This window comes from Aspergillus melleus, assembly GCF_016097325.1.
Source record: "Aspergillus melleus strain CBS 546.65 chromosome Unknown contig7, whole genome shotgun sequence".
In the NCBI taxonomy this organism is placed as follows: domain Eukaryota; kingdom Fungi; phylum Ascomycota; class Eurotiomycetes; order Eurotiales; family Aspergillaceae; genus Aspergillus; species Aspergillus melleus.
Window position 1 is genome coordinate 1,452,945 of NW_025763376.1, and position 19,547 is coordinate 1,472,491.

Here is a 19,547-nt window from a genome sequence, read left to right on the forward strand (position 1 = left end):
AATGAATCCAGTGGAATTTCGCATATACAATCGCATGGCAGACAAGATGGAGGGTCTAGTAAGAAATACACAAAAGGTCTTCCACAGGCGCCATCGTCCCGCTAATACGAGCGCAAAAAGCACGAGCACTTCCGAATGCAATGGGATGTGATGCATACGGCTGCCATCAATTCCTGCCGGCCAAAAGGCTTGTCCCTTCGATCGTATTTACAACTCTGTCTTGGATTCTGTGAGCAACTCACTATACACCACACAATTGAAGAGGTTCGAGAAATCCATTATAGCGTTTTACTTTTCTCTAGAAGCTCATTGGTTAGATAGAAGCGTGTTTTCCCAGTCCTTGCGACTCGGATGCCAGCGTTTCAACCCCAGGGGCACCTAGTAGCGCAGCATGAGGCCATTCACAATGGTCTTGAGAGTCTCGCAGCCTACTGTGATGCATGTTTGCAGGGAAGTAGGGACTTCCAGTGGCATGAGATGAAAAGTATTTTAGTTGGGTTTCACTCGATCTTGTGGGAACATCTGGATGCCGAGGTTCGGGAGCTTGGTGCTGAGCACATACAGAAGTATTGGTCAAGGGATGAAGTTTTGAAGATGCCGATGTGAGATGCGATATTATGGATGTAATTTTTGAAGTTCTAAAAAATGTGGCGTATATGTACAATTCGCTTCTTCTATACAATTCGGCTAGTTTGGACTAGGGAATCTTCCCGAATGGCGACAAATCTTGAGTTCAGTCTCGGTCCGAACAAAGCCTAGGGAATGTATATAACTGAAGTTCCCAGCGAGGCCTCTTGTAAATACTTCCAGCAGCATTATTTTAACTTGTTTTTAATTAAAGACGAACAGGGGCCGTCCTTGTGACCATTGATTTTATACTATTGTGTCATTTACTTTGGCAGCCCCCAGTGTCGCCCAGAAAGACTTTACAGGGGAGCTTGGTCGAATCAGGGCTACCTCTTGTTTCGAAAAGCAATCGAGCCCTCCTTCCAATGAGTCTCTAGTCAGTCCGGACTTTAGAGAGGCCTCTAAACCAAGCGATGGAGTGTCTCGATTTAAAGACAAATGTCGGAAGAATGAGCTGGGCACATTTACCAGAGCCGAGAATAGTGACGACACCACGGTGTTGTAAGTTCTATCGATGATCTTTCGAGGATCTTTTGTCGTTCTTTAGGGCTTTCCACTAACACTAGCTGAACTTTCCAGTCGGTTTTTGCGAGCTGAGCGCTATGACGTTGATGCCGCATTCGATAGGTTCCACTATTTTCAAACTGGCGCAGAGAAAAACACATTCAGAGCTTCTATGAGGACCTAGATGTTGATTTGTATGATGAAACCAGAAAGACGGTAAGTGGTTCCAGCCAACTGAAGTATATTCAGAGTTGAGGACAGCTTGCTGACAATCAAAGTATCCTCAATGGATTGGGCGGCGAGACAATGCAGGGAGACCCATTTACGTTTTCCAAGTCCGGAAGCTCACCAAGAAAAGCATGGAGGGTTACCTGAAATTTCTGGCGAAGGCACCAGGTTCAAGTTCTCATGAGGGATCTAATGTACCTATTCACGTGCTGCATCTCCATGCGCTGTACGAGAATCTCTTGCAATTCGTTCTCCCGCTCGTTCAGAGTTGTCTCGATGGAATTCCAAATGCCCAATCTCGTCGTCTACACATATTGTGGACATCAGCAATGTGAGAGTGCTCCAGTTCTGGAGTATCCGCAAGTATCTCCAGGGGGCCAGCGGAATTGCTACCACTCATTATCCGGAGACCCTTGGAAAGGTTTTTGTGAGTACCCCTTCTTCAAATTCCGCCCCCTTGCATTTAAGAAACTAGGTTTACTTGATTTTAAGGTTGTAAGAGCGCCTGCCTTCTTCAAGTCGGTATGGGAATCTATAAGCCAGTGGTTTGATCCCGAAACGAGGTCAAAGATCTTCGTTCTTTCCCCATCAGAGTCGAGGCCATTCCTCCTCTCTCATGTCGCGGCTTCAGATCTACCAAAAGAATACGGTGGGGAGCTTGAATGGAAGTGGCAAGACCAACCAAATCTTGACCAAGCTAGGCGCCACCTCGTAGATGAAGTTTACCAGAGAAGTGACAGAGGAGAGGTTTTCTCGAAAGGTCCATTATTCTATCAAGATAGCTGCGTTCGGCTTGTTGGCTCAGTCGGTGGTTTACCGCGGCGCAATGCATTCTGTCGTCTCGAAACACCGCCGCATTGGACGTTAGAGTGAAGCCTTCACGCTTTTGTTCTAGGCTTTTCTATGCTATAAATCCTTCTGTTCCGTTTGATAAAGTCTTCTTTAATTTGTAGTAACCAGTGTACATAGCCTATCGTGCCTGTGTTTTACTTTTGTACTTTTACGAGGCACTGATGGAAAGAGATTCTGTATGGTTTGGTTGGGACACGTATTCACATACCTCCTTTCCTTAATAATGTGCTAAGCTTGTATAGTTATGCAATTAGGAGCGTTCAGTAAATCTACTATGAATCTGGTCCAATCTCCGCTTCGAGAAGCCCCTCCCTTTCATCAAACTATATTGAACGCTAAAGTGAAATAAGGGAGTAAGTGTACCATGTTCTAGTAGTGAAAAGTCCAATGCTTCCAGAACCTTTGTCAACACTCTTGGTTTTCTATCATAAGGTCACCGAAGTGAGCAAGCCTCCAATGCAGCCAATCAGAAGGGAGATTTTATTTCGAGGGGGGCGATTGGCCGCTTTTGGTCAAAGATATCTGCTACCTAGTTTGCTAGTGAATAGCTCGTCTATGTAATATCCATTGAATTAGGATTCAGTCGAGTTCGTAAAACGCCAACAGTCAGGTACCTATGACTATAGGCCTATGTTCTCCCTCGATGTATAGACGCTAGGAGATGTCCGAAGGGAACCATCCTAACTAAGTTAGTGCTGGAGAGGTGAAATAACCTGCAGCTCTGTATACCTATTACACTGACAAGCCCAACCCACCTAGCAATCTCGTAAATTAAGAACCCCATCCTATTTGCTCTTCCACGAATGGCCATACCCCTGGGAACAGAGCATCCAATACCCAAGCCGTTTTTCATAGATGTCAGCACTAATAGCGGATACGCTAGCAATTTAGGTCGACTTAGATGCTATTGGTGACCAACAATGCGTTACGGGAAGAGTTACTAAATCCTCCAAGGTCTCGAGAGAAGGTGCGAGTGGGTCGAGCTTGGACAGGGTCGGGACCCTGCAAATTACAAGCGCTCCGCACTGCAATAGGACTACGAGAGAGGGGTATGCTGCAGATTGACAGTATAAATTAGATGTATTTATTGCGCAAGCATGACAATTCATGGAGGCTACGATGACTGGTCAATGAGGAATCCACTTTTCTCCAGGTTATGATCGAAATCAAGGGCGTATCTCCGACGGGTAGGAAGGGGATCAGTCGATAGGTTGGGAGTTCGGTTGCGAATAGGGAAAAGAAGAAGAGTGTCTATAGATAAAATGTAAATAGAGTATATCGGTTGGGCAATTGAGAGAGCGGAAAGGTCTATGTAATTTACTGAACTAATCACCTTTTATACTAACTCGGCCCCAGCCACGAGTGCTCATGTAATCCCTGCGCTAATATTATAAAGCAACCAACAGGATTACGAATTACCAACAGGATTACGAATCACCAACAGGAAAGGAGATCGCGGGGAAAGAATGGTGCGAACTCAAGGATTATAGGTTGCAGGTTAATCTCGATCCCGCCATATAAGTATGCCATTATTGCCGTGTCACGCCATATCATAACTTATTGTTATACTCGAGCTCCGGTTCATCTCTGCATTTAGTAAGGACTTGTGACACTGAACCACGACGTTAGGCCGATCGTTCCTTCAAAGACAAATTAAATATAGATCCTTTCCTCCAAAATGTCATCTCAAACTCGCACCGCCATTCAAATTGTCGGTCCCGGTGGCGCCGAACTTCGCTCCGATGTCACTTACCCCCGACTCCGCGACGAATACATCATTGCCGAGACGAAAGCCTTTGCGCTGAATCCGACCGATAACACCCATATAGATGGCTTCGGAGGCCCGGGGACGATCGTCGGTTGTGACTGGTCAGGGGTCGTCGTGGAGGTTGGAAAGTCCGTCACGCGGTTCAAGCCCGGGGATGAGGTGTATGGTGCTTGCCATGGAGGTAGGTCCAGTTGACCCCTCTTAGACTCTCATTGGAAGGTGCTCTGTTTACCCGAGCATGCTTGACTAACGAAAAATGTAGGTAATACTGTCGAACCTGAAGACGGTTCCTTCTCCGATATAGTGATCTGCAAGGAACACGCCACGTTTCACAAGCCAACTCATTTAAGCTTCGAGGAAGCGGCGTCTCTGGCCGTCGGGCTCATTACTGTTGGTCAGGCCTTCTATAAGAATATGGACTTGACCTGGCCGTCGATCAGCTCGACTGTGGACTCGAGCTCGGAGTCTACTGGCGTGACTAGCCCCGGTCCTTCGATATTGATCTACGGCGCTAGCTCGGCGACGGGGACCATTGCGATCCAGATAGCCAAGTTGTACGTTCTCCGAAGACATAGCACCTCTTTTTTTCATTTCCCTTTCTGTCTCCAATTGTGTTTCCCTTTATCTACAAGCTATTTAAGTAACTTCTTGCACTAGATCCGGCTACACCGTGCACGCCACTTGCTCACCCGCCAACAACGCCCTCGTCGCCTCCCGCGGAGCAGACTACATCTACGACTACAACAACCCAAACACTATGTCAACAATCATTGCCCAATCCGCCACCAACCCAATTACTTACATCCTCGACTGCATAGGCAATGACTCCACCAGCACAGACTGCAGCAAGATCCTCCCCGCGACAGGCGGCCACTACCATTCTGTCGGATGGCCCCTACCGAGCCCCTTCAAGGAGCTGCGGCCCGAGGAAAGCGCAAAAGCTACCTCCGCGCTGGGGTACACGATGGTAGGCGAGCAGTTTGAGTTCCCTGGGGGCTTGGTCTTCGAGGCGGATGCGGAGGAAGAGGCGTTTGGGAAGAGATGGGGGAGGGTTGCGGGGGAGCTGGTGAGTAGGGGGCTTGTCAGGCCGCATGAGGTGGATGTTAGGGGTGGTGGATTACGGGGCGTTTTGGAAGGGTTGCAGGAGTTGAAAGCGGGAGGGGTGAGGGGAAAGAAGCTTGTTTATTCTATTTGAAGCGCTGGCGGAAGGCTGTGGGAATAGTTAGTGGCTTTAGGATGGGGGTTCGGAGTTGAAACATCATTGCTTCTGTGGGATTGAATTGGGCACTTGGGACAGGCCGATACTGATAGGTAGGGCTTGCGGGGAATGCCTGACAGCCTGAGGACACCCGGGTGGAGTTTAAAATTAAGAGAATATTGAGAGGGCACGTACACCTTATTAATTAGTAAAGCAAGGGATCAAATACATTGGGGAAATAACCTATGAGAGTAAATCTGAGGATATGAGCTGCAATTAAAGCATCGACCAATAAGCCAGAATTGGTAACTAGTTACATAACAGCATGAGAAACCACGATAAGAAGGCAAATCAAACTGCGACTATCAAAATCTGCATCCGCACAACCAATAAACACAGCAATATTCCCGTGTCCGGACTAGAAACGGGGGCAAAGCGACGATCCGGCCAATATACCGCCACCTCCAGCCCTTATCACGACATCCCCAGCAAATGAACGCGGGCCGAGCGTGCTAATCTGGAGAACCTCATCCCACCCGTTCTTGCGCCATCGTGAAGGATGCATCGATGGGCAGTGAAAATTGGCATGCCCTGCAACCATGTATCCTAAAATTCTGTTTCCGCCCACTCCCTTCTTTTCGGTCGCTCTACCTATTTGCAATCCAGGCAATGTCGGCCCGATCCGGCAAAAATGGACTCACATTCCAGAGTCGCTTCACGGCGGACGAGGAGAATACGACCCGGGGATCGGGGGTATCAAATGATGGCTTGGAAGAGCCGTTGAAAAGAAAACTGCAGTCGCGACATCTGCAAATGATCGCAATCGGGGGTGAGCTACCAGAACGCAATTTCCTTTCCGATCGGTCGCTAACCGAAGCAGGAATTATTGGACCGGGATTGCTGGTCGGTTCCGGAAATGCGCTCAACAAAGGTGGTCCGGCAGGATGCTTGATCAGTTTTGCTTTGGTCGGCATTATTGTGTTTTTTGTCATGTAAGTGACCCGACCTGGATGGTGACATTCTCGGCTGACCGGGCAGGCAATCGTTGGGAGAAATGGCCACCGCTATCCCCGTGTCGGGCTCCTTCACCGAATATGCGCAACGCTTTGTGGATGACTCACTTGCCTTTGCCTTGGGATGGGCGTATTGGTATTTATGGGTGACGGTATGCTAGGTACAATGCGTATTCTCGAGCTATGCTGACTTTGCAGATCCTTGCAAATGAGTATAATGCCATCTCTCTCGTAATCGGCTTTTGGACGGATGCAGTTCCCCAATGGGGCTGGATTCTCATCTTCTGGTTCTTGTTCCTCGGTCTGTCGAACCTGGGTGTGCTGGCATATGGCGAGATGGAGTTTTGGCTGTCCCTGTGAGTTTCTCTGTATCCGTCGTACGCCGTCATCATCAACACTGACCCCGACAGAATCAAAGTTTTGGCGCTCATTGCCTTCTTCATTCTTGCCATTTGTATCAGCACTGGAGGTGTGGGTCCTGGGCCCATTGGGTTCAAATACTGGCGTGATCCTGGGGCATTCGCAGATTCCATCAACGGCGTTGCGAAGACCTTTGTCGTCGCTGGAACACTATATGCGGGGACGGAAATGTAAGCTCTTCTTACACCCCAAGTAACTGAGGATTTCCCTGACTTGAACAGGGTCGGCGTCACTGCCGGAGAGTCGTCAAACCCACAGAAGGCTGTTCCCACCGCTATCCGACAGGTCTTTTGGCGGATCTTGATCTTCTATATCGGTAAGTAGCCAGTTTATTACCAGACGACCGGGTACTGAAATTAGATAGGCACTATGTTCTTTATTGGGATTCTCCTCCCATACAGCGATGAGCGACTGTTAGGCTCGAGCTCAGACGCAGCCAGCTCACCCTTAACCATTGCGCTCAAAGATGCCGGCATTCTTCCAGCGGCCCACCTGATCAACGCCCTGATCGTTATCAGTGTCATTTCTGCCGGAATCGGCTCCTTATATGCCGCATCGCGAACAATGGTCTTCATGGCGCGCAATGGCAAAGCCCCGCGATTTATCGGTCGCACTAACGCTGCCGGCGTACCCTGGGTAGCATTGATATTCACCAACATCTTCACCTGCATCGTATTTCTTACTCTCTCATCGGGCGCCAGCAAGGTCTTTACGGCCTTGATTACTCTGTCGGGTGGTAAGTCCTTCTTGCAGCTCTGTATATCTCGCATTGCTAATCGCACCAAGTGTCAACATTCATCGTTTGGTCTGTCATCAGTCTGGCGCATATCCGATTCCGAAACGCGATGGCGGTGCAAGGGGATGATCCCGCTCGACTGCCCTTCCGAGCGGCGTTCTATCCTTGGGGCACGTACCTTGCTCTGGCGGGCAACATCTTCTTGATTTTCTTCCAGGGATATACGGCGTTTCTGAACCCTTTCAGCGCGGACGATTTTGTCGTCAATTATATCTTGCTTCCGGTGTTCGTTCTGTTCGCGGTAGTTTACAAGTTTTGGAACAAGACGAAGATTGTCAAGTTGGAGGAGATGGACATTTGGACTGGAAGGAGGGAGCTGGTGGAAGAAGGAGATTTTGGGAAGGCAGCAACGTGGAGGTCAAGGATGAAAGATGTCATTGTGGGATGAATAATTGGGTAGAATGATAGATATAGAATGTCGTTGCGATGACTTTGAGGAAGAGTCGTCCGACTCATGGGACAATAGATAAGATGCTCCAGACACACGAACAAGCCTATCGAGTCAGGTGCTAAGGGTAATGGCCTTGTAAGGCATTAAGGCTCGAACATTGAATAACATCTGACCAGGCAAGCCCTGAAAAGGAGAATTCAAAGGTGACTGCTCTCTTTTCCCACCCATAACTTCTACGATCACTGCCACTACTCCTTATCATTGGATGTAGAATAACAGAGTTACAATGTAAGACTGTAATTTACATGAAGATCTACCGCCTACACACAATTGTCGATAGAAGCAAATATCAATTAGAGCTGTAAGAATATTTCCAACTATTAGTGACACGGGAAGAGCCGAGTTTTATTCGAGGATAATGGAATAACAGATGATGATAATGATAATAGTCTACGTATTACCCAACCCATCGTAAGCAACGATATATCACTAATCATTGATCCCATTTATATGTCATTTATTCCCACGAATAGGTGCTACATCCAAATACTATGGAAGAAATCCAAACTATGACCCGCATAGCAGGCAACAATTGACCCATCAATCCGACTCCCTCCCATGAGCACACACACACCGACCCAACCCCTAAAAGGGCCAGCAGCATCAACAAGCGTCACTCCACAAGGCAGACAGACAGATTCAACTTAAGAGTCCAGCTTCGACTTCAAGAAGCTAGCAGCCTCGCCAGCGTTCAGACCATACGTCAGATGCGCCGGCGTGATGATCAAAGTACCCGAGCAGACCATGTCCCCGACGGCACAGAACACCTTGACCTGGTCCTTGGGGTAGTTGGGGATCTGGCCATGGTCTTGGAGGTTGCGGGTGAAGCCGAACAGAACCACGCCCTTGACCTTGGACTTGACGTCGTCGGAGAGGGCCTGCACGGCGTTGTCGATGACCGCGGAGCCTTGACTGTATTTTTCGAGTCGTTAGTATCGGTCATTCAACGGTGGTTTATTCCGTTGAGCAGTATCTAGAAGGAGGGATGATGAGTAAGAGGGCTCGTACCTGTAACCACCCGCGACGATCTGCGTGTTGGGACACTTCTCAGCCGCCTGGTTGAACCACTTCTTGGCCTCGTTGATAGCACCGGGGTCGGTGTTCTGGGGGAGTGCGTTCTGCGCAAGTCCGGCGGTGTACATGCCGCCGACACCCTGGCAGGCGACCTTACCGGCACCAAGCTGTGATTTCAAGCCCGAGCAGGTAGGGGGTCCGATGACGCTACCCTGTTGGTTTTATTAGGATCCATTATTAGTCACAAATAGACCCATGACAGGGAGGTATGGGGAGGAGTTGGCGAGCCGCATACCATGTTTCCGATCTCAGTGGATCCTCTGGCGAAGATGAAAGTGACATCCTTGCACTGACCGCTCTGCAGGTCGTTCGAGTCCATGAACTGACGCGCCTCGAGGGAGTGATCGGGCTCGGCGATGGGGCTGGCGACGGCCAGCGTGGCCAGCGCGGCGACGAGCATGGAGCGGAGGGTGACCATCTTGACGTTGATCTTGAGGTGAAGAATTATAGTATTATTGACAGAGAAAGGAAGGAGGGGTGGATGGGCCAGCCGAAGTGGGATGGGATGGGATGGAATGGAACGAGACAGAATTCAAACGAGTGACGCGGGTCTTCCGGGGTCTTTATATGTCTTTTCGAGTGAGACCACAAAAGTCCGCTTGATCCGGGGGATCAAGTCACTTCACCGACCCAGCAGGGGATCTACAGACCGAAGTAAGGAGTCAACTACTACAATTAGGCTACCAGATATGGTATTCTGATACTGATCCTGGCTCTCGCGCCGATGTCCGATACCCATAAACACGAGATTGAATTTTCGTTCCTGAAAACACTGGGTCCGGGACAGGAGTGAACGTCCATGCCAATGAATAGGCGGCAAACACCGATAGCCCTAACCAGAAAACCACGGTTGAGAAACATAGAAGTACCGATCCTAGGTACAGGCTCGGCATCAAAGCAGGTACGGAGAAATAGACTATTGCCTAGGGAAACTTTCAATCCATAAAATGAGACGGGCTTGGAACAGAGACAGGTGCAACAAAGAAACCGACTGGCTTGTTTCAAACTAGAACATAGCGCCGCAGGTACCCCCGTCTGTGCCTGTTCCTGGCAAGCTGCAGGGCGCAGGCTATAATCTGCAGGGCTCAAAGCCCCGAATCCGTGTCCGAGAGGGATCCAGTAGATCCATCCAAAGAGCCAACTTGAACCTGATGAAACCGTCGGGGAGAGATCCACTCAGTCGAAACTTTACTTCTGAACGGTCAGTCGAGCTCATTCGCGAATGGCTCATTCCGAGGTAGGGTTTGTGTTCCAGAATGACTCGATAAGGCTTATAAATGCTGCCTACTTGGAAAACAATCACCAACTGCCGAAATTAAACATCATGGATCGGAGGACCATACCGAGGTTCTTCTGTACACATCCAAAAGTGAGGTGTTTGATCCGGCGCAGGCCCTGGTTCGGGTTAGATTGAACTAGTCTCGAACTAGATCGCACTAAGCTAGTGGTGATCCACTTGGACCTGTCCAGTTCTCATATTTGAGCACTTCTACGGAGTACTTCATTGGGGTTTGGTTGAGTCCTGGGGGCTGAGGGATCGAACGGGTGCTAGACTATCTGGTTCAGGCGATCCTTGGTTCCGTTCTGTTTCTATCTTTGGGTTTGATCTAGGGCTCACATCTTCACATCTTCACGTATATTCTGCGCTTCAGCATTTGAAGGGTTGATCTCGTCCTTCAGAATCTGGACAATCCCACGGAAAATATGGTTTTGTTCTGACTGACTGACTAGCAAACTCTGCGGTACACGTGGTGAATCATTTCGATTGAAGTTTAGTGCAGGGAAGGAAAGATCGCCGGTCCGTGTGTTCCGTTTCGAGCCACGGTTGATCCATCCCAAAAGTAAGAATTAAACGAGGGTCGGCCCCCCAGTTGATTGATCTCTCTCGTTTTCTGGAATTTATGGTATTCAGTCTCCGGGAGCCGAAAATTAACCCAATTTTTGTTTGTATTTCTTTTCCTTTGAACAGGTTTGGATGGTTTACTTCGAATTGATTTCCACGTGCCATAAGGACCAGAACCATAAGAACCATATCACATGCCCTAGAATGCCCTATCCCGATATTTCACCGAGAAGAATCACTCAAGACAAGGCCCATCTACCTCTCTAATTCCCCGTATACTTCAACGAGTAAATCCCCCTCTCAATACTATTCAACAGGATATATCCGCTCTTGAAGTACGGATACACACTCCAACTGCCCACGAACTCGACCTCTCCGCCCACCTCGTCATCCTCGGGATGCACATCGAAGAATCCCACCTGTTTCAGGCCCTTCCCGGACGGGTCCTCGGCAATAGACGAGACGTCAACGATGCGCAGCCCGCTGCCGTAGTTTGACTGATAGGACAGCCCGTCCAGCACGTACTGGTTGTGGTCGATCGAGCGCACAGGCGACTGGTAGAGTCCCGTGTGCTTGGGGTCCGAGAGGTCTGATACGTCGAAGATGTATGTCGTCGTGTGGCCGTTCGCGGCCTCGCCCGTGCCGTCGACTTCGTCGAGCTCGTCGTCCAGGAGCAGGTAGGCTTGGTCGGGCGTGGCGATCCAGCCTTGGTGGGTGTAGCTGGCGCCGACGTAGGGTGTTTTGGAGATCTGGATCGGGTTGGTCTTGTCGGTTACGTCGACGATTGTGAGCGTGTCTTCGTTGTAGTTGAAGCAGATTTCTTGGCCGTTGTATTTGCTGTCGGGGCCGGTGTAGACGACGCATTGGGCTGAGTGGTTGTTTAGTTTGTGATTCGTCATGGCCAGAGCAGAGGGGTTTGTTGCTGGATGCCTTACCGTCATGCACGTAGCCATCTTCATTCGCACAGCCCGGAGACACGGGGTTCGCAGGGTCAGAGACATCCACGATCCAGAGTCCACCGGCGCATTCGAGACGTCGAGCAGTTCCGACCGCGTAGATGACTTCCTTCTCCTCATGTGCCACGATGTTATGCGAGCTGCCGAACCCGTCGTACCAGGCCGTCAGGTCATCGTCGATCGAGAAGCTAGTCGGGCTGCTGCTGTTTGTGTCGAGGAGCTAAATACCAACAAAGGTCAATGCTTTTTCTTCGCCTACAAAGTGTATCTGCACACAGAGCAATCAGCGACATGCAGACCTACCTTGGTCAGATCAAAGATCTGCAGCCCATGTCCTTCAGCTTCCGAACCAATGTACACATGATTCTTTATAACCTTCATGTCTCTCCATACACTGGCATCGGTCTGCGTGGGCAGTCGACCAACATACTCGATGCTACCATCATCCAGGACCTCAATGAAGGCAACACCGTCGGTTTGTCCGACGATACCGAATTCGCGGCCGTCGGCAGATTCCCAACCTACATACACATATAGCATTAGCACGAGGTAACAAGCGTTCGACCCCCCATTATATCGACCCAGATCTTCATCCAGACAGAGATAGCTAAAGGGATGGACAGAAAGGAGAGAGAAACATACCCCACACATCATTCCCCTCACGAGTCGTGCTGCCCAGCGCCTGATGGCTCAGGAAACCCTGCAGATCGACGTTTCCGCACGAGTATTCGCCCGCCTTGCCGTCCACGCACTTGGTGCTTCCTTGATCAATGTACTTGTTGACCTTGAAGAGGCCCTGGGAGCGGGCACGTTCTCGATGCTCCAACTTCAAAGACATCAGGTGAGCCATGCGAGACTCGCCCTCTCGGGACGCCGTCACGGCGCAGGCCAGCGCCAGGGCGGATATGATGGACAACTTCATTGTGAGTCCCGCTGCTGTTGCAGGTTGCAAGGACGGAGAACGGATTGAAGAGCGGGAGTATGTGTGAGAGAAAGAGGACAGTAAGGAAAAAGCCGTGCCAGTCAAGCCAATCCAAGATAGCAACCTCTCCTTTCATGAGGCACCTTTTATACCACATCTAGCCGGCCTCACCTCCTCATTCCACAACATCTCGCCAAGATCACAACATTATCTGCCAAGTCATAGACCAAGCTGAATAGGAAGGTGGTTCTCTCAAAGGAAACAATTCTCCTCAGGTCCCTCCCCGCCTAGACAAATTACACAAGGGCGTTTAGATGCAAGAAACACCCCGCCGGGCAGGGCACGCAGGGTAGATTCGGCAGGCAACGTTGCAGCGTATACCGATAAAGCAACTAAAAAAACCTAGGTAAGTATCATGCAAGTCCCTCCGCCCCAATCAGGCACTTAGTTCGTACCTTGACTTATCTCCGCGCAATAGATTAGGTTCCCAAGCCAAGGCGCAACAAACCAACAAAAAAACGGCTCTTTTAGTGTCGGCTCTTGGAAGCATGAGATAGGGCTTCTTGGGTTACAGCGCTAGCTCGTGTGTTTCCTCACGGCAGGGGACGTTCTCGTCTTGGTTGGACGGGCCGGGTCTTTTAGCAATCATCACCCTGAGGGATCGGCGTTCTTGGCTGCCGGAGATGTAACCTGGGGGGATGTCGCTATCGGGTACTTTTCTTGACTGGTACCCTGGGGCTGTATCTATCAGGGAGATTGGTGCTGATAGTCAGGTCCGTGACTGATGGTTATGCGTAACTGAGATCTTTGCTACGGGTTTGCAGATACTACGTGGGATCTGTCGCCTTATCGATGCGATGGAGCTACAGGTGACCATCTGTCGAATTGACCGTTTTTAGACTCTAGTTTAGTAGTTTTGAGGGGGAGGTGGCAAAATGATAACGGACAAAATTCATCTAACTAAAAAGAGAAGACGCAGGCATCGACGCTAAGCATGACTCGTACAAGCGGGGGAAATATCATTAAGGAGATTGGAGACGTTCAGAGAGTTTCTCAATGAATGTCTCGCCCCATTTAGCACTGATAATTATTAGTATTGATCGAAAGGACCCGAGTTCCATATCTCGCGCTCACCTGGTATTGGTCTCGATAAATTCTCTCAACCCCTCATACCGCCGCTTCCGATCCTCACTACTCATAGTGACAGCTTCGTTGATGGCCTCAGACATCTCGGGGATATTAGCAGGATGGAACGAGATACTACCCTCCTTGAGGAACGACGCAGCCCCTGCAAATTCTGAAAGAACCAGCACGCCATGGCGCTGGGCTTGGCATGCGATATACTCAAAGGAGACGAGGTTCATGCCATCCCGCGTAGAAGTGAGCAAACAGGCGTCGGCCAACGAGTACAGCGCCGTCAGTTCCGTGAAGGAAACCGAGCGGTGGATGTAGATGAGCGGAGTTCCGTCGGCAGTGGCTAAGACCGTCCGTTAGCTTGACATTGGCACTGCGGGCGACGAATGGGGAGCCAAGAATAGGTAAGCCATCCAGGGCAGGGGAGGGGGAGAAATGACGCACCGTGTTTCCCGTTGATCTTTCCCACTGTCGTGCAGATATCTGTCTCTAGGTCTTGATATTCCTTGACGTCCTCTCGGCTTGGCACAGCTACCTGGATCAAGACCACTTTTTTGCTTAGCTCGGGATGGTGGTCCAGGAAGTAGTCGTAGCCTTTCAGTTTCTGCGTTAGGCCTTTGATGTAGTCTAGTCGGTCGACGCCGAGAATGACCTTGACGCCCTTGTATCTTTCTTGCAGCTCTTGGATCCTGGTTTGGACATCCGAGTCTTCCAGCGCGTCGGTGAACTTCTGCGGATCAATCCCTACAATGAACTTATCGGCCATGATTTTCCGGTCTTTGTATTGAATTTCCCCTTGAATTTCAGTGGACGCTCCACTACAATCACAACGTCAGTCCAAGCATACTTCAACGTCACCAGAAAACTCACAGTGTTTGCGCGCAAGCGGAAAAGTTATGCTTATACTCATCAGTATGGAAGCCGATCAGATCGCTCGCAAGAATCCCCTCGACCAGCTCATTCCGCACTGGCAGGCTCTTCCAAAAGTCCTCTGCTGGGAAAGGGGTGTGCAAAGAGAAGCCGATGGCAAATGATTTGCCCTGCTTTTCGAGCCGTTCACGCAACAGTTGCGGGAGCAGCATTAAGTGATAATCATGAATCCAAATCATATTGTCCTCTATGGCTTCTTTGGCGATGATATCGGCGAAAATCTCATTAACGCGCTTGTAAGCTTGCCAGTTGTCATCCTCAAATTCCACTCCGGACTGGTAGTGGAGAATAGGCCAAAGAGTGGAATCTACTTGGATTGAGTAACAAGTTCATGGAAGGCTCGGGAGATTACTCACTCGAGAAGCCATTGTAATGGTCATGCGCCAACTGCTCGTCGATGAATATCGGCACGGCATTGTGCTCGCTGAGACTGTTCGCCACCTTCTCTTGCTCGTTCTCGTCCTTCACTTCAATTCCCGGCCAGCCAAACCAGCGGAAAGATGTCGACTTGGTCAGTCCGGATAATGAGGTAACCAGTCCTCCGCCAGAAAGATTGGCTTCAAACGAATCATCGACTCGTTTGATCGAGAGAGGAAGTCGGTTAGACACGACAATCAAATTCTTCTTCGAAGCTGAGACACTGGGAGGCATGATGAAGCTGTGCTAGACACTAACAAGTAGATTCCGATCTAATGACGCTCTGGATTTGTCGAGAGTATTTTAAGGTTTATTATACGGTTGTTCGCTACTGCAGGTCGGCCTTATCTAGTAACATACGTCAGTATGAATAATCCGGAAAACAGCAAGGCAATATTGACTCAACCAATGCGATGAAAGGGAGAGATGATGCTCGCGTTGAGTGATGAATCCAGGGGATCTTCCTGGGTCAGCGCTGGTACACCGAGTACGGCTCTCACGTCATAGAGCTGTCATGCTCGACGCCAAGACTCCATAGCTACCCTCCACGAAACCATACTAGACAAGAAAGGTAATCATGTAAAGCAATGCTTGATTATGTTGGAAAGTATATACAAATCAGAAATCCAAAAGTTGGGCAATCAAACTCCTTCACCTTTTGTTATGCGAATCACGAAACACCGTGGCTGTAGCCGCTTGACCCGTCCCAATATCCCAAAAATAAAACTATTAAGAATAAAATACAACTCCGTAGCAAATCGCCACTGATGCAATGAAATGAGTGCGCAGATATCAGAAGTATGCGCTTTTGGTAAGTCAAATGTCCTGTTCCGTCTGACAGGACAACCTAGGCGTTGATTTGCCTAGCTCGGTCTCGCCGTCACGACCACGTTTGGGAATGTTCAATCAGGAAAGGGTTTTCTTGCTTGCGATCAAAGCTCGAGGTATGGCCCTGGTAACCGATGCTCGGATTGTGGTGGGTAGGAGGCACCTGCGGATAGTTATGGGCCGATGCGTACTGTTGCTGATGCATGCGGTTCTTTCTGAACGAACGGAAGGACCAGTTGCTGACAACGGTAACGGTAGAGATAGTAGCGAGGAAGAACAGCTGTAAACCATTAGCCATGGGCATCGCGAATAGGAAGAACACGTAGACATACAATCGCCTTCCAGCTGATAGGATCGATGAAGCTGTTGATGATGACCGCCATCGTATGCGCCGACACCTTGGCGCGTCCCACTTTGGCCGGGTCCCGGTTCATGCAGCGCTCCCAGTTCTCGCAGACCGTCTCCAAGGCTGGCAGTCGATCGTGTCCACCACACTTATTATCGACGTAGTTCCTAGCACACGTCGCCATCTCAGCCAAAATGCCATCAGACACCTCCTCGGCAGCCTGTTCAAACTCGGAGCGAATCGTCGACACAAAACCAAAGACCACGTAGACCGTAATCGAGAACAGCACCAGGTTCACCAGCAACTGCGCCCACCAAGACAAAATGCTCGGGATGTTGGGATGCGCCTCTAACAGGGCAAAGAAATCCGAAAACGACGAGGCCCGACTCGCTGGCTGCTGGGTCTCCACCGCATTCTGGCCCTGTCCACGTTTCGACAGCTTCCTCTGCAGCGATTTCTCCTCCCTGCTGCCCGGCCTATCGTGGTCGCTATCGTCTTCATCCTCACTGCCCTCCCTTCGCAACTGCAGATCCAGCGCTTTATCCCTGCGCCTCCGCTTATGCACCCGTCGAGCCAACGCATTCGAATAGTGGTTCATGCGAGGGATCTCGCCCCGTCCAGGGCTCGGCGCAAACCGTCCGTACATGTTGAACAGCGAGTTGCGATGTCCCGACTTGGTCGGCGGTTCGGGGGTGTCCTCGTTGTCCGCGCACTCCGGCGAAGACATATTCTCAGGGCCGGAGGAGAAATCGACATCGAATTTGCGAGGCGTCATGAAGGCGGCCGACTTGCCGAAGACCGACTTGGGGGTGCTAGGGGGTTGTTGATGTTGAGGTTGCTGGGAGAAGAGGAAGGGTTGCGAGTGGGGTTCACGCAGCGCGGGCATCTGTTTCTTGGGCGGAGAATCGAATATACTATGAGGACCTGTGACCTGGGAAGTTAGGTTTGATTCCTGCCAGTGGGGAGAGGGACATTGAGATCCAAAACGCGGGGGTGTGCACGCACGTTTCTTCTGGTTGTCATGCTGCATGCTGAGCTGATAGAAAGGCGAGGTGACGTCCCCGGGCGCACGGGTCTGCCACTCAAAGTCCATAGGACTTTCCGCGGACCTTTTGTCCATATTGGCGGATAAAAAACAGATAATAACCAGACTCAAAATTGGTGGGGGGTGGGAAACGAGCGATGGAAGGCGAGCAAGGAGACGGTCGAGATGGAATCTTCTATCGGAGGTCGGCGATGGATTTTCTGACCATTCCCGATTCGGTGTTTGGTAAACAATCCGCTTATCGCCTCTGCTGCAGCAACGCAGGCGATCGCTTCCACACGTCGCGCGTCTTGTTGACGAGAGATGATTTCCTTGGTGATAAATATGAAGATCTAGGTTGGTTTGAAGGTCAGGTCATATTTGCCCTTATCCGTATGGCTATGAGGTTCTGGGGTTACGAGTTGTTGCAGAAGATGAGCGTTGCAGATCGCTGACGGCGTAGATAACGGGAGCTTCCGGCCAGATCGCTAACAACAACTACAGCTTTCCTATTTTCTACGCTCTTTTAAATGATGGAAACAAATGATTGATCACAATCTGTTATCGTCAATAATAATAACAATGCGCATGCTATACTGTACTAATATGATACTGGGGTATGAAACAGCTGGTCTAGAGAATAAGACAACAAACAAACATCAAATCCAGCAAGACACAGGTCATGATCAAGAAGCCAAACACGCAGGTCGCAGCGTCGTAACAATAATCATGGCAGCATCAGTCTAATCAACTCCATTCTGAGCGCGACAGAAAGCAGAACCCGACTCCAAACGGACAAAGGACACGTCGTCAATAATACATAGAAAACCTGCGCGTGCAATTACAAACGAACACGGTCCACCAGCTCAAAGTCGTCGTCGGCCAGATAGCCACCAGTGGTTTCATGCTCATGCGACACTATCTCGTACTCCTTGACAAGTTTCTCGGTCTCCTTCGTCTCGAACCGTTCCACGGCCTTGTTCACTGCGTCCGAGAGGATCGTTTGACCGGCAACTTCGTAGTGCTCGACCGTAGCGTTGGCCTCATCGTCCGGCTCCGCTGCGACAGTCGGCGCTGATGCGGGGTCATCGATGTCTTCGCCACTGGAGGAGTCCGAGGGGCCGCTATCAAGGGCCTCTCGGATATCGTATCGGAGGTCGATCTTGGCCGAGGTGGCGAGTTGATTGGTCTTGGCCTTCCGATCGTGCTGTAGGGCCCGGTGGAGGCTATGATATGAGTCAGTATGATGAGCTTTATTCATGGCTTTGCCATTTCGGAACAGAGAATGAACGTACTTCATATAATGAGTCGAAGGCACCGCAGGACGGGTCACCGGGTATACTTCAGAAACCTCCCGACGAGGGAGAGCGGATCGGCCACCATATGCCCATTTCGCCTTCTGGTTGTAAACCCTTTTGGCATCGGTTCCAGCTCCGCGCAAATCATTTGCAGCAAGGGATCCAGACATGATGAGACGACGTCGAAACGAGGATACTCTCGAGGTAACAGTGGAAGGAAGGACAAGGGTGACAGTGAGACTGCGGTAGTTCTTGCCTGCAGCCGGGATACAACAGGGGGAATATAAAGGCCACCGGGACAGGGGAATGGAATGGAAAGCGCCGAATGAGAACAAAGGTAACCGGACGATTCCAGCAGAACCGCGAAGGGTCAGGAGTAAGCCGTCAAACAAACGGTCTGGTCTTTGTCTGAGTCACAGGGTGACTGGTCCAGTCATCAATTCCTAATCCGTAACTGATCCAAGGTTATTGTTGCTCCGTGCGAGCAATAGACTAGTGCTGAGGAATGTCAAGGATGAAACCTTAACGGGACCCGTCATGAAGATAGACAGGTAAAGGGCAAGAGAAGAAAAGGAAAGAGGAAGGAGAGATGGGGGAAAGAGGGGAGAAGAAGGATATCTTCCCTATCTGCTCCGTAGTGACTACCTAGGATATCCGGTAGAAGGATCTCCGCATGCGCCAAACCAGGCAGCACGAGGTCCGGGCGAGGCGATGCTGATTGCGGCAGGTCACGCTGGGAATGCGCCTGTGATGATTTGATAGGAGAGGAATCGATTGTCATGTCTCATTAATTAGATAGATGGCGCTATGCACGTTCTCTTCTTTTGCCCCTGGATGCCCCATTCCCCCCTCTCGTCCATCGAGAACATCCCCGGGGTCCTCCTATTGCCGCCACTACGGATCCATGGTTGCGCCCTT

At 50.2% G+C, this 19,547-nt stretch overlaps 8 protein-coding genes across 8 annotated transcripts; 3 read left to right on the forward strand and 5 right to left on the reverse strand.

The window, feature by feature from the left end:
• Positions 1-3,016: 3,016 nt before the first annotated feature.
• Positions 3,017-5,439, forward strand: LDX57_011414 (zinc-binding alcohol dehydrogenase family protein). Its single transcript, XM_046093160.1, has 3 exons — positions 3,017-4,160; positions 4,242-4,533; positions 4,637-5,439. Exons 1-3 carry the CDS (start codon positions 3,890-3,892, stop codon positions 5,172-5,174), a joined length of 1,101 nt encoding a protein of 366 aa, XP_045949138.1. The 5' UTR covers positions 3,017-3,889; the 3' UTR covers positions 5,175-5,439.
• Positions 5,440-5,846: 407 nt separating this feature from the next.
• LDX57_011415 (uncharacterized protein) lies at positions 5,847-6,173 on the forward strand (the record flags this gene model as incomplete). Its single annotated transcript, XM_046093161.1, has 1 exon — positions 5,847-6,173. The coding sequence occupies one exon, from the start codon at positions 5,847-5,849 to the stop codon at positions 6,171-6,173; it is 327 nt and encodes a 108-aa protein (XP_045949139.1).
• A 58-nt stretch (positions 6,174-6,231) lies between these two features.
• On the forward strand, positions 6,232-7,794 carry LDX57_011416 (uncharacterized protein; the record flags this gene model as incomplete). The annotated part of the gene is made up of 6 exons (XM_046093162.1): positions 6,232-6,342; positions 6,389-6,546; positions 6,601-6,780; positions 6,832-6,926; positions 6,975-7,346; positions 7,397-7,794. 6 exons carry the CDS (start codon positions 6,232-6,234, stop codon positions 7,792-7,794), a joined length of 1,314 nt encoding a protein of 437 aa, XP_045949140.1.
• Positions 7,795-8,501: 707 nt separating this feature from the next.
• LDX57_011417 (cutinase family protein) lies at positions 8,502-9,349 on the reverse strand (the record flags this gene model as incomplete). The annotated part of the gene is made up of 3 exons (XM_046093163.1): positions 8,502-8,769; positions 8,866-9,083; positions 9,167-9,349. 3 exons carry the CDS (start codon positions 9,347-9,349, stop codon positions 8,502-8,504), a joined length of 669 nt encoding a protein of 222 aa, XP_045949141.1.
• A 941-nt stretch (positions 9,350-10,290) lies between these two features.
• Positions 10,291-13,243, reverse strand: LDX57_011418 (uncharacterized protein). Its single transcript, XM_046093164.1, has 5 exons — positions 13,108-13,243; positions 12,373-13,044; positions 12,034-12,251; positions 11,710-11,950; positions 10,291-11,642 (listed from the first exon to the last, which is right to left on the reverse strand). The coding sequence occupies exons 2-5, from the start codon at positions 12,650-12,652 to the stop codon at positions 11,038-11,040; spliced, it is 1,344 nt and encodes a 447-aa protein (XP_045949142.1). The 5' UTR covers positions 12,653-13,044; positions 13,108-13,243; the 3' UTR covers positions 10,291-11,037.
• A 431-nt stretch (positions 13,244-13,674) lies between these two features.
• On the reverse strand, positions 13,675-15,367 carry LDX57_011419 (trehalose-6-phosphate synthase; the record flags this gene model as incomplete). The annotated part of the gene is made up of 5 exons (XM_046093165.1): positions 13,675-13,732; positions 13,787-14,129; positions 14,231-14,604; positions 14,657-15,023; positions 15,073-15,367. The coding sequence occupies 5 exons, from the start codon at positions 15,365-15,367 to the stop codon at positions 13,675-13,677; spliced, it is 1,437 nt and encodes a 478-aa protein (XP_045949143.1).
• A 646-nt stretch (positions 15,368-16,013) lies between these two features.
• Positions 16,014-17,427, reverse strand: LDX57_011420 (putative nuclear envelope protein Brr6; the record flags this gene model as incomplete). Its single annotated transcript, XM_046093166.1, has 2 exons — positions 16,014-16,241; positions 16,294-17,427. The coding sequence occupies 2 exons, from the start codon at positions 17,425-17,427 to the stop codon at positions 16,014-16,016; spliced, it is 1,362 nt and encodes a 453-aa protein (XP_045949144.1).
• Positions 17,428-18,172: 745 nt separating this feature from the next.
• LDX57_011421 (uncharacterized protein) lies at positions 18,173-18,799 on the reverse strand (the record flags this gene model as incomplete). Its single annotated transcript, XM_046093167.1, has 1 exon — positions 18,173-18,799. The coding sequence occupies one exon, from the start codon at positions 18,797-18,799 to the stop codon at positions 18,173-18,175; it is 627 nt and encodes a 208-aa protein (XP_045949145.1).
• Between the last annotated feature and the right edge of the window lie 748 nt (positions 18,800-19,547).

What these genes read in the sequence shown, in the direction of transcription:
- LDX57_011414 (XM_046093160.1), top strand. Translation starts at nt 3,890, where the DNA reads ATGTCATCTCAAACTCGCACCGCCATTCAAATTGTCGGTCCCGGTGGC. An exon ending in GTATGGTGCTTGCCATGGAG is followed by an intron (nt 4,161 to 4,241) that starts GTAGGTCCAGTT and finishes CGAAAAATGTAG; the next exon opens with GTAATACTGTCGAACCTGAA. An exon ending in GCGATCCAGATAGCCAAGTT is followed by an intron (nt 4,534 to 4,636) that starts GTACGTTCTCCG and finishes TTCTTGCACTAG; the next exon opens with ATCCGGCTACACCGTGCACG.
- LDX57_011418 (XM_046093164.1), bottom strand. Translation starts at nt 12,652, where the DNA reads ATGAAGTTGTCCATCATATCCGCCCTGGCGCTGGCCTGCGCCGTGACG. An exon ending in AGATCTTTGATCTGACCAAG is followed by an intron (nt 11,951 to 12,033) that starts GTAGGTCTGCAT and finishes GTTGGTATTTAG; the next exon opens with CTCCTCGACACAAACAGCAG. An exon ending in AGATGGCTACGTGCATGACG is followed by an intron (nt 11,643 to 11,709) that starts GTAAGGCATCCA and finishes ACAACCACTCAG; the next exon opens with CCCAATGCGTCGTCTACACC.